Below are 13,588 nucleotides of genomic sequence, written 5' to 3' on the forward strand. Positions count from 1 at the left end.
AAACACCCTAAACTTTATAATTTAGAAATACAAAAAACTATTAAAATTTACATTAAAATCAAGGAACTACAAAAAATCATTGAAAAATTTTAAACTTTGGAGGGGTAATTTACAATGTACTAAACTTTAAGTTTGTTTTTTTTTTGTAAATTTCAAATCTAATAGGTTTTCAATTAGTTTTGTTCTTTTTAAAAAGTTATGGATAATATTGATCATGAAAAGTTTTTCCTAAACCTATACTTTTAAAGGGAGTATGATATTTTTTTATAATTTTTTTTATTTTATAGGGGTTGCAAGTAATTTTGTATATTCATTTTACTATCTACATGTTAGAAATTCTCATAGTGTTTTTTTATAAATTATGAACATTAGGGGTTTTTTGTAAGTTTTTAAACTTATAGGTCTTTTCTATACATTGTAAATTGTTTATAGACTATTTATAATTCTTATATTTTCGATTTGCTAATGAGTTTGAAATTCTCAGGGTGTTTTTTTTTTGTAAAATTTGAATTTTAAATGTTTGTTTGTAATTTTTAAAACTTTAAGGGTGTTTTTTATAAATTATAAATTATGCAGGGATATTTGTAACTCTTATATTTTTAATGTACTGTTAGGTTGGAAATTATAAGGATTTTTTTTATAAATTTTACAATCTTAAGGGTATTATCTTGTAATTTGTAAAAAGTTTAGAGTGTTTATTGTAAATTCCATAAATTTCGGGGTTTTTTTTTGCTATTTGTAGGGTTTTAGTGTGTTTATAGGTTTGAAATTTTTAAGGTATTTTTTACAAATTTTAAAATTTTAAGAGTGTTATTGCATTTTTTAAAACTTACAGGATACTTTCTCCAATGTCAAAACTTTTATTTTTTAGCTATCATATATTTTTCAGATTTCTCACTAAATTAAAATAAATAAAATCTATAATTTTCAAGATGTTTTAATTTTTAAATTTGTAGGGGTGTTTTTGCAATTAAAAAAACTTGAAGGGTATTTTTACAAGGTCCAAAAACTTTTAGGTGTTGGCTGACATATATTTTTTAGATTTTCCTGTAAACTGAAATAAGTAAAAGATTTTAATTATATCAAATGTACATTCTTTATCCAATAACATGATAAGTCTCTTTATGGATATGATAAATCATTTAATTATAAATTCAAAGGAGATAGAAAATTAAAATAGATTAGGATAACAATATAATATTTTAAAAAAGTTAAGGGTAATATTGACCATGGAAAGATTTTCTCCAACTTAGTACTTTTAACGGGAGTAAGTATGATTTGTAATAAACAAAATTCGTAAACCACTAAAATGACATTTAAACCCATGCTAATCACCTTTTAAAAGAATTCCAAACATATCGAAAGTTAAACATACGCTAGTAATAATTTGAAAACTAACAAATGGATAAACTTGGAAGAGGGAAAAAACTTACTTCCAACTCAGTTATGCAGCTACACCCATGAACTAAAAGGAAGTGAGCATCTTAACTAAAAGCTAACTGCACCCGCAACCTAAACACTAAGAAAATTAAAATAGTAACTGATTCCTCTCCTCCAAACCACGTTCAAGAATATTCCACAAAAATCAAGTTCACATAATAAAATGGCTATTCAAAAGAATAAAAATGGCTATTCAAAACTTTGGACTTCTGTGAAAATTTTAAAGGTCTAGGAGACTTCAAAGAGGTACTCTTCTAGTAATGGTGATTATGATTATAGTGATGACGCAGTGCTTAAGATATATATGATGGATGTGTTATCTATAGTTCAACTCAATCTTTATCAGGTACAACTTCACTCTGTTTAGTTTCAAAATTTATTGTTTTCCTCTATCCATGACAACATACACCTGACAACATTCTACCGCAACCAAGCTATAAAAGTTTAATTAATAAATATGTATTGGATCATGTAGGCATCGCCTGCTATTGGAATACTAATGTAAATTTAAGAAACTCAAGTAAGCACGAAATGGTTCCAAAATTAATCAGTTTCCTTCATCATCAAATGAAATGAGCGCACAGGACAACACATCTCTATTAAATAGTACAACATAATGACCTCTAAAGTCTGAATTGTTTGTATACCGCAACCACCAAGCAACTGCGGTAAAACTGATCCATCCACTAACAGATAAAACATGGATGGTCTTATTATTTCTATCAACCACATAGAACACCCAGCTCAATTTATGATTTTGTGAGATCTAATCAACTAGTCGAGGAGAGGAGTTCAGTCGCGGTATTCATTCATGAACGACTCGTGAAATTCTTTGAATCGGGAGATGATAGCTGGGATCTTATCCTCCTGAGGAAGTATAGTGCACCTGAAGTGCCATGTTCCAGGGACCTAACACAGCCAAATGTTGCTTTAATACACAGCGTGAGGCATTTCAAATAGAGAAAGTATGCAATTCGTGTATATTAGCTCTTCTCTCACCTGCCCAAAACCAGAGCCAGGAACCACGACGATTCCAGTTGCATCAAGAAGGCGACGTGCATAGAATGCATCAGGCTTTGTATTACCGGCAGCTTCAATGGCTTTCTTAGGTAGGCGAATACGAGGGAAAAGATACATTGCTCCCTCTGCCTTATTGCATGTTATGCCTTCTAAGCTGTTGAATGCATCTTCAAGTGCCTGTATTCAACATTCAACAAAGGAGGATGATAACATGATCTTAAATAAATTTTTTCCCTATAAGGTAATCAACAACAACAATAAAGTCTTTATGCCAGTTTCCGGGTCGGCTACATGAAATCCTATTCTTCCATTCAGTTCTGTTAATGGCTATCTCCTTTATTAACTATCAACACTTCTTATTCGCAATCAAGTTCTCTTTTCTCCGTTAGTTATAAGTTATAACATTATCATTTATCCCAATTGGTTCATTTAACGGCGGACGTTGCACTTGACAAAACCATCTCAAACAACCAGCTTCTTGCTCTCCATAGCTAACAAGATTTAATAAGTCAAAGAGGGAAGGGAAAAAAGAAGAAGAAGAAAAGGTTATTTAGAACTGACCTTTGCACGCCTTGCTAAAGACTGAAGTATTCCATCTCTCTCTGCAACATAAGACTCATAGGATTCGTCCCCTTCCTGCATGTCAACCCAACTTATGTTTCTTGTAATCACAAACAGAAATTCATCATATATGCAGGAAATTCATTTATTCTCTTTAAAAAGGAATGAAAGGAATGATATTCACCTTAGGTGGATTCATGACGAGGCTTGCCAGAATTTGACCAGATATATTTGAGCAAAGATTTACTGATGGACGAGGCTTGCCAGAATTTGACCAGATATATTTGAGCAAAGATTTACTGATGCCACCTTATAAATCTGTTCTCTCACTTCAGTGCTAAAAAGATTTACTGATGCCACCTTATAAATCTGTTCTCTCACTTCAGTGCTAAAACCGGTAACCTCCATATAGCCACCCCTCTTTCCACATTCTCCATAATAACCTGAAAAGCGAAAAATCCCATGAGTTATGATTGATATTTGTCGAGGAGAACAAAAACCAATGAATATACCCACCCTTAGAAACTGACTGAAATGATACTAGAGAAATATCCTGGTCTTCGTATCCCATTGATCGTGCAATCTTCTTGAAAGAGTTAAATTTCTTGTCTTCAACATAGATATTTTCTTGGTAGACCTGTGAAAATTACAGCACATTGCATTGCTTATAAAAAAAAAGGGATAAAAGAAAGAAAATCAATTGGAGCCAGGAAACAAAATTCTTTTACGAGCATCAAAAAAATGGTTCAATGAATTAGTGCAATGAACATGTTGATGGTAGGATGCACAATTTCGCCAATTTCCCCGTTGGACCTTAAGGCTGACACTGGATCCCATTTTATGGCAGTGAAGTTCAAATGAAGATGAAAGCACACAAGTCGTTCTTACCTCATCTGCTAGGAGAACAAGACCTTCTTTTTTGCAGAATTCCACTATTTGTCGCTGGTTTTCTTCTGCAAGAACCTGGAGAAGAGCAGAAAATCAATTAGAATAAGAAAAAGACTGCTTTTCAAGAGAACTTAAATGTCAAGATTGATAGGGGCGTTATCAGACTGCTTTCCAAGAGAACTCATATTGATAGGGTACCTAATCGTGTATCTCAATTTAACAGTTGTATTACATCCGCCAGAAAAATTATACGGGAACATAAATCTTATGTTACATAAGCGAATTGGAACAGGATTTGAAAGATTTTTTAGTGATGTAGTCTAGATAGCAATAATAGATGAAGAAAATAGTCAACAGTCTCCGATGGATATGCTTATGGCTTGGCAATGATGCCGCAACAGAGTTTCCAGTAAAAGTCAATATTAAATAGTAAATAAAAAAAGTCTCTTGCTAAAAATTGATCAGGCACAATAACTTCTACAACATACAACTGCCTTGGAACTCATAAACAAAACTGCTTCATAGTTTCTTCATTAAACAATTGAATCATGAGAATCTCAGAACAAACCTGCCCCGTTGGATTCCCAGGATTTATGACTACAAGTGCCCTGACAGTTATACCCTTTGATCGAGCATCTTCCAATTGCTTCTTAAGCTCAGAAATCTCCAGTCCCCACCCTGTTGCTTCATCGAGGTAATATCGGACCTAAAACAAAACAATTCTCTTAGAGGTTTCTCCCTTTAAATACATACCATAATCATAAAACAAGGGAACTACTTGATCCCACCAGGATTGCTTAATTGACAGGCAAATTGAGTGGAACAAGACAATCATGGGAATCCAAAACCGAAACAAAATATCAGAACATTCTATTTAGTCACAAATTGTTGTGTAAACTATATTTAACATGCACATATGTAGTTACAAAACAAACATACAATTCCTGGGAGTGATATTAACATATGAAGGAACTAGAAGACATTGAAGTAACCAAAGTTCTGCCCTTTCATTAATAATGTCAGCTCTTCACACCTGAAGCTGATTTGATAATCAAATAGAATCCATAACCCGATTACCTCGATACTAGGCAGACAGGGTTATAATTACCGCTCAGCTGTTTAGAGAATTCAAGGCCCTTGAACGTTTTTAATGTATCAAAAGACCATAGTTAAGAAGGTTGTTCATGAGTTGACCATAGTCTTAATAGCCTACCACATGTCAACTGAATGAAACAGTTAAAAACCATCCATTACATGAACCTGAAATGTCTCAATGGTGCACTATCTAGCACAAAATCAAAATGCACTAATTTTTCATGATTTATCATAATTAGGTTCGTCTGTCACCTCCATACACCTTGTGTACAAATGGGTGATACCCTCACAAATCTTACAATTATATCAAATAGAAGTTATATAAATGGGATTTATAGATAAAGAGATCAACATACAAGATGGCCACCATGAAGAGCAATTGAAGCTGAGTACAAAGGATATTGAGGGATGGGGCAAAGGATGCCATCTTTCTCTGACCTCAACAGTAATTGCATCATCATGTGGACCTGTGAGGGACAAACAGGTAATAAGCAAGAAGCTCTTCTGCCAAAATCAAACCATAAATTCAACTGAGAAAATCAAAAGTTCAAATTTGATTACAGCAGGGCTTGCTCCATCGGTTAAGAATATATCTTCTGCTTTGCAAGGATAACCATCACGAGCAGCAATTCCAGCTGCAATTGCATCACGTAATCCTTTGATACCCTGAAGCAAATAGTAACCCCAGAGAACTTCAACTTCATTAAGTTGAAAAGGAGATATATCTTTTGAGGGTAACTTGAGCATAAGCTCACCTGGCTGTGACTGTAGGCACCTGTAGCTCGACCAGGAATCTGGTCTAGGATCTGCCAAGCTCTTGCTATGGAATCCGCACTGTAATAAGATATAAATATGTACCATTACCATTAGGAATGGTGGTAGTGGAAAAAATTTGTAGCAATTCCCCAAGAAGTACAACCAACGTAATAAATGTGGGTTTCCTTAAGTTGAATTGTAATATAAATTTTCAAATATAACAAGTTACTAAACAAACGCCCAGCATCCATGTACCAAATAATAGCAGCACAAAAGATGAATCAACGTGATAGGAACAGTCACTGAAAATAAGAAATTAAATTAGAGTATAAAAATCTAATTGATAACTTGTATAAAAATCTAATTGATAACTTAAGTCAAATACTTCCTACATAGCATGACTCCCTGCAGTTCTACATATTTTTCTCACTTTCTAGAACATTGCTTGTTCACAAAAACCAATCTTATGCCTCTCTAATTATATAATAAATCACTAGTGATGCTGGATGCATCCTAATGAAGATTGAACACCTACCTGAATAAGGCATGAGTTTCATCTCTGTCCAAAATTGTTGGATGATCACACAAAGCAAGAACCTGAAATTTAAAAAAGAAGGAAATAAACATCCAGAAAAACTCAAGTCAACTGCACAAACCCAATTTCACTAGATATATGCTAACCTCTCGGAAAAAGGTAACTGGCTGCTGGCCTAGAGACTGTGGATTCCCGATGTTGCAATAAAGTATCTGCCAAAAGAAAGTAAGATTTGAGTGACATTGTTGTACCAAAAGCTTTTATTGTTGACTTGTCCTAAAAGCCGATACATACCTCATCAAAGGGATGGCTACCTGGTTTCTTTTGTAGCTCTTCTTGAAGGCGCTGCGAAAAAAATAACAAACCGCTTAAAATCTGATTCATAAATTTTGTTACATTTTAAAGTAAGCTTAAAACAGTCAGCTGCACAAGGAAAGAACTTTTGCATAAAATTTTTGCAACTTATTAGTATCTATTTTGTAAGCACTATCAGTCTTAAAATTTTATGCTGCCTCAATATGCAGTGATAGTACTTTGTCATAGAGATTTGGTACCTACATAAATTACTAGCTTGTACATGTGATATGTTCTATCATATATGAGATATAGAAATAAATAATGTGGGGAAATTCTTTTTGACGACTTGGGAGATTTAGGAGAACTTGCAATAAGAACCTCTCGCAAAGAAAGGTCATATGCTTGGCTCATCTTGATGTATGCTGGTTATGTCAATACTCAATAGACTCAATACATTGACTTCATCAAGGCTTTTTTTCAAATAAAACATTTCATCAAGTGTTGCAGAGCTAAATATGTGAGAATTGATTGATCAGTGGGCCATTTTCCATGTTGTTCTATGAGCTTCATGGACAAGGGAACTTTGAAGTAAGCCTACATGTTGCATGAAAGACAATTATAGTGTATTTTGTGAAAATATAGTGAACAAGAACGGAACCAGATGTGTCTTCTAAACAGAGGTGTCCAAATCAATCCTTTGAAGCCTATGTATTAGTTATGCAAATATTATAAGAATAATAGATCCACTTGGAAAAGCAATCAACCTGAGCATGGATAACGATCTCTCCACGAACAGCATACTCACATTCCACAACCTGAAAGATACCAGGAATACATAAATACAAGAAAAAGACGAAGTGAAAAACAAGTGAGAGATCCCCTAAAGCGATCTGATATATAAAACGTAATGGCTCAACATAGACAGTGGTGACTTCTATGAATCCGCATTGTCAAAGTCCATAGCCCCACATCAACCGATGAATGTTGACAGAAGCTATTTTACTAACATGTAATAATTAATTGAAGCTTCTCATTCCGTGATATGCCCAAGACTTCGACGATGATATACTCAATGGCACTGTACAGTCCATGTTTTGGGGGCAAAGCCATAGGAGAGAAAAGTATAAATATTTATACAGAGCAAGGTAAGGATAAGCAGAAAGAAAACGTATATTTATTTGTAGTAACAGCAAGGTAAAATGAAAACAAAAGAAGGGGGGAAAATACCTATGAGCACAGAACAATGAGCTATATAGACTATAGCCTATATCTGAAGAAGAAAGCTTAGCTGACGAATGTACAGGAGAGAGGCTCACTAAGCTTACCCCCATCAAAATACTTGAAAATCAAATGGGCTTATGGATGGAGGTCAGATCCATAAAAAATATTAAAAACCATTGGCCTGTCAAATTGCAGAAAGCATTCGCTTTTTGTAACGAGACAATTTCAGAGACTATCACATCAATGCCTAACTTCAAAGATCACAAACATGTGATCAAACTATTCACAAAAGAATTTAAAAAAAACCAAAATAATTCCAATGAATCAAATAAAAAAGATTAGAGAGAAAACCCAGATGGGAAATCGCCGAATTTGGATCAAACCACCAATCAAAATCTGATCTTGATCGATGAGATCGAAGAAAGGGTCTGTCTTTCTCACCTTAGGGTTGATAGTTTCAACAGTGACGCCAGCGCCGGCAGCAGAGGATGAAGAGGACATCCGCCGCTCGAGAAAGCAGGGAGGAAAGAGGCGATGGTGATTGTGGCGGAGAGGATGAGGTTGATCTTATAGAGGTTGAGAGCAGTTGCTTTGCCCTTTCGAGGACAAATCGCCGCATGGCGCCGTGGTAAATGAGGTGGATTTCGTTTTTTATTAAAACCTCTTGCCCAAGAAACCACGAAAAATAAAAGTCTCCTCTTTTTCTTTTTTGCTTCTCTCAGTAAATAAATAAATAAGTAAAGGTCTCGTCTTTTTCTCTCGAACCTAATAAAAAAAGGTCTCGTCGCTGGTGTAATAAGGTAATCGAACTCTGCCACCCACAGAATTCGGAAGTATAAAATCAATTTTATACATGTCTCTTACATATTAGACCTTATATACCATCATAATTGTATATGGCCTTTATATTTTTCATAGCGTTAATTTATTTCACCCATTTTCTTCTATTAGTATATTGTTATTTTTTCATTGTTGTTATGGTTGATGGTTAATTTTTCATCATTGTTATTCTCAATTAAATCCCTCTAATTATTAGACCAAAACTCTAAAGTTATGGCGAGGATCGATGATTACCATCTTGAATTAAGCTCATCAAACCGTTACACAAAAACTCAGAAGTTATAGCGGGAATCGAGAATTATAGTTTATACTAATTCTAATATTTATGATTAAATTTTCATCGTTATTGTTATTTTATTTGGGCCGTTTTGAAATAGAGTTAATGTGAAGTAGGAAAAGTTATGGACTTGTTCATCTTGTTTGGAACTCATTTGTGATAGATAAAAGAGATGTCATATGCCCTTCAATCAAGATCAAACAATAAAATAATTCAATGCCATGTAATATTATTTATATAAGTTCATATATATTTATTTTCTTTACTTGGCACAAAGTCAAACAGGTTATTATCATTGATTAGGTGATATTATATACTTGTTTGACTTCTATATTTTTCCACCCTTTTTTCTTCTCTATAAGCAGATTGCCTCCCCAGTCTCTCCTATTTACATCCAGTGATTGAACTAGAAAATTTAATTAGAAGAAAGAAAAAGTGAGAGAGAATAAGTATTACAACAATAAAATATATCCTAACCAAGGATATTAAACATAAGTTATCAGCATGTTAAAATTTAATCACGTCATAATAACTGATGTAGACAGAATTTTACTTGGGGTGTAATTCAAACGACTCTTAAAATGTTGAGATACGAATTGAGAAAATGAAGATTGAAAGGACTCTCATGACAATGTGATGATAGTAATATGGTCTTATATGAAAAACATCCTTTCTCAACTTATCCTGAAGAATTACGAAAATGAAATTGTTGTTTATTTATTTATTTATCTATTTTATTATTATTATTATTATTATTATTATTATTATTATTTCGTGTGATTGAACTCTCTCTTTCACCCAAATGGAGCCCGCATTCTTTATGTGGGAGCCTTACGCATGATTGATCAAGTCGTCTAGGACTCAAAACATTTTTTGTTCTAAGCAGTTATGATTCCTCTTCTAATTTTTACAACCGTGCAAAATCTCAAGGCCTACAAAAAAAAAATGCCAAGATTTAAGATGCAAATAAAAATAAATAAATAAATGTAAACGAACAATTTGAATTAGTGCCTGAAAAATCAAATCGTGGAAGTTGTAATTAAGTCCCTCAAATCATTGAAATTTCTATTAGATCCCATCTTAATTTATTTTGAACGAAAGTCCCTCTAGCCAAGAGTAGAAATGGGAATCAGATAGATTAATTTGAAACAACTTATAATAATTCGGGGACCTAATAGCAATTTCAATGATGAGGAGATAATTTCACAATAACTCAAGATTTGAGGGAGATGATAGCAATTCCCATGATTTGAGGGACTAATTCAAAACGTGAAAGATATAAGGGATTAATCTTGAAAAATCCTAAACAAAAAAAAAAAAAATCTAAAGGAATACAGCTGTAGATATCCCAAGGTTCCGAGCTCAAGTCCGTCGGTCACGTCCCTCTTTGGCCTCATTCTAGGACCTCCCAGTGCGTAACACGTAGCTTTGTGTTTGTGCGAACACTAGGTAGGAAAGACTGGTACAATATGCGTTCCTGGAAAATCATGAGAGATTGACATAATTAGTTATAGATAATTTTAAAATACACTTTTGAAACATATGTATACAGCTTCTACTTTATTTTCTATATTAGTATGTTTGTGGTTCCTTTTTTTTTTAGGGTAATAAGCATGCTTTTCCTTTTTTGCTGTCTTCAGCCCCCCCACCCAAAAAAAAAAACTCATAGAACAACTTAATTTTAACTGTTTTTTAAAAAGTAAATAGTAATACTATATCAACAGTATGTAATAAACAATATTTTGATGAGAGTTCAGGTCACAATTTTGCTACTTCTGTAGTCAGGCGTATCTTATAAATTAGGCCACAGAACAATTAATATTTACTCGTACATTGCTGTATAGTTCAGGTCATATTTGAATGCAATTTGTTGACATCAAGATAACAAAATAATATACACTTAGATCGGTCACAGTCTGCAATGTTTTTATTTACATCACCGCTCCTATGACTTCTATTTAATTAAGATGGATGAGATCAGATCCTAAACTATCGTTAAGGAATTAATCCAACCCGCTTGAATGTCATTGAGATAATTAATTTCTTTTGCTGAGAATTACCCTTTTAATGGTTCAAATCAATGACTTGCAAGGGTCATTTCATCGTTCTTCAAATTCATCGCTGATTCAGTTTGTCTCGAACCTTGAAGGGATCAGATTGTGTGGGAATTTCTAATGGTCTTTTTGTTTTTAATCATCAGCCAACATTGGCACAATTGTTCTTCAGAACACCGAAACACTCTACTTACTTCTGAACTTCTTGAGCACGCCTATGACAAATCTCACCCTCGACCAACTTTTCCCTATCCGTGACAAGAGTGCTCTCCATGAAATCAGGTGGGTCTTCAAAGACTATACTTGACACTCTTCGAAATTAATAGCCTTTCTAGCAAGTGCACATGAGCTGCTTTATTCCCTGTCCAACGAGCCATATTGAAATAATGGTGCTCAAATGTGCCACAGAGACGTCTCACATCCTCTACAATATGTCCAAAAGAGGAGTATTGTATCTATTTTTCGCATAACTAAGATGACCTTTTCTGCATCATCGTCGGATTAAGCCCTTTGAAAGCTAATCTCCAATGCAAATTGAACTGCCTCATTTCATAGTTATGAATTTTGCAAACTTCATGTTGCCATGCACTCGTACCATCTTTGAGAGATCTACAAAGAAAAGCCCATGATTATCTTGAATCACAACTGCTATTCCGATTGCACGCTGACAGTCAAAAACTCCTCCGTCGACACTGACCTTCATGTTGTTCAATCTTGGAGGGATCCATCACGTAGGAACCGACTTCAAAGGTGTTTACAATTGTGCTTCTTGAGCAGCAAGGTACTCATATTGGTAATCCCCAGCCCCATGAAATAAATATTTAGCTCCTCTTCCTTTCCCTTGATGTTTAACCTCATTTCTATTTCTCCATTAGGACCAAGAGATCACAATGACCAAATCAAGTTTGATGCTTACCTCAACCTGCAAAAGGGTTCTCTACTAGTCCTTGGCTCACCTCTATCCACTCCAAAAATGAAGGTATGCATGTAATTGCTCAAACTAGCTAGTCTCGCGAACGGACATGCCCATATATAGAACACGATATATTAATTCTCTCTTTGCTCCACACACCAAACAACCATTTCTCACCATTAAGCATCTATGGTTTAATATTTATTATCTAGGTATAATATCATGACATGCTCTCTATGCAAATATTTTGATTTTAATTGGAATCTAAACTCCATACAAATTTCCACTCCAACGATGAGCCCTCAGCTTGATTGTCCCCTATTGTCGTTCTCTCTCCTTCCAATACCTCTGACTCATTGTCAGATTGTACGCTTGGAAACTAGAATTGGACCAATTCAATGTCTGGATGACAAAGTAATTGGGTCTTTTGGAATTGGCCCGGTTCTAATTGTATTGTAATACTATACTGGACCATTAATTGTAAATGGCAGCTAAACCCATGTCATTTTCAAATTTCATCTCTCTTGACTCCACTCACTCTCTCCTCTTGACTGTCCCCCCCCCACCCCCCCTCCCACCCCAATTCCTACCTCGTCCATTGTAATAATTCTGAAACCCTAACCCTAATCATAGGTACATCTATTCTTCCTCCTTTGTTCTCAGTCTAAGACGGCTAGGATTTAAAAAAAAAAGAACAAATAAGGTACCTCTTTCTTAGTCTCTATCTTTCTTTAGGATTGAGAATTCTAGAATTGAAATTCTAACAATTTTCAAACAATGAAATTAAAATTAAATTCCAAATTTTAAAATATAGAATTGAATTCTAGAATTTTAAATGAGATCCTTATATCAAAACACAACTTAATTAATTAGTTGAACGTACACAGTTGTTTGATTTATTAGTTCGAACTATATATATTGATAGATTGATTGATATAACAAACTGATAAGCTATATACATGAAAGATGTACAAGGATATGCATTTGCTTATAGATTAAGAAGATCCATTTGTTCTACATAAATAACATGAAAACTTCTTTACTAACATAAACATTTATATCAAAGCTAGCTTGGACACATCTTTAATATATCAATTATTATTTTTCAAGACTGGATTAATTTATTTTTATCAAATATAAATATTGTGATTAATGTATTGAGATATTTTCTTATCTATTTAGCATCATTTAGGTGTTGGAAGCACGGCATACAATAATATCGACTATGCATATCGTAACAACTAATCAAAATTAATAAAAATTTAGAAGAATATTTAGAACACTTTCTGATTCTTTACAATGTCATCTCCAAAGAGCTATTTAAAAATCTCAAGCTCTACCTAAAAGGCTTACTCAAGAGAAAAAGTCTCCAACTAAAATCCACCTATTACTGAAAAGCAGGTTCTAATAATTTCTATTTCATTTTTTTTTCATGATTGTCTCATCTTCATAAAGCTACATATGAATCTTATGCATAGGATTAGACTAGCCTTATGTATCATAATTCTTAAACACTTTAGGACTTTTCAAAAACTCAATCCATAGCACTTAAGGTTAGAATAGAATTGTATTACATTTGTACCTCTTCTAATAAGATTAGTGAGACTAATTGGGTCCTATATCGAGAACTAATTATTAATCAAATTAATAATTTTAATTTAACAGACAAATTCCTATTGAGATAACTATTC

The 13,588-nt window shown here is 33.8% G+C and overlaps 1 protein-coding gene across 1 annotated transcript; it reads right to left on the reverse strand.

Annotated features, from left to right (window-relative positions):
- On the reverse strand, positions 1,962–8,533 carry LOC109833660 (alanine aminotransferase 2-like). Its single transcript, XM_020401407.1, is given in 17 exon segments — positions 1,962–2,349; positions 2,440–2,637; positions 3,022–3,096; positions 3,206–3,264; positions 3,369–3,464; positions 3,538–3,658; positions 3,910–3,984; positions 4,478–4,615; positions 5,361–5,471; positions 5,566–5,670; positions 5,760–5,838; positions 6,296–6,357; positions 6,442–6,507; positions 6,590–6,640; positions 7,357–7,407; positions 8,255–8,321; positions 8,323–8,533. Coding segments are annotated over 17 exon segments (1,581 nt in total). The 5' UTR covers positions 8,433–8,533; the 3' UTR covers positions 1,962–2,232.

Source organism: Asparagus officinalis, chromosome 3, assembly GCF_001876935.1.
Source record: "Asparagus officinalis chromosome 3, Aspof.V1, whole genome shotgun sequence".
In the NCBI taxonomy this organism is placed as follows: Eukaryota; Viridiplantae; Streptophyta; class Magnoliopsida; order Asparagales; family Asparagaceae; genus Asparagus; species Asparagus officinalis.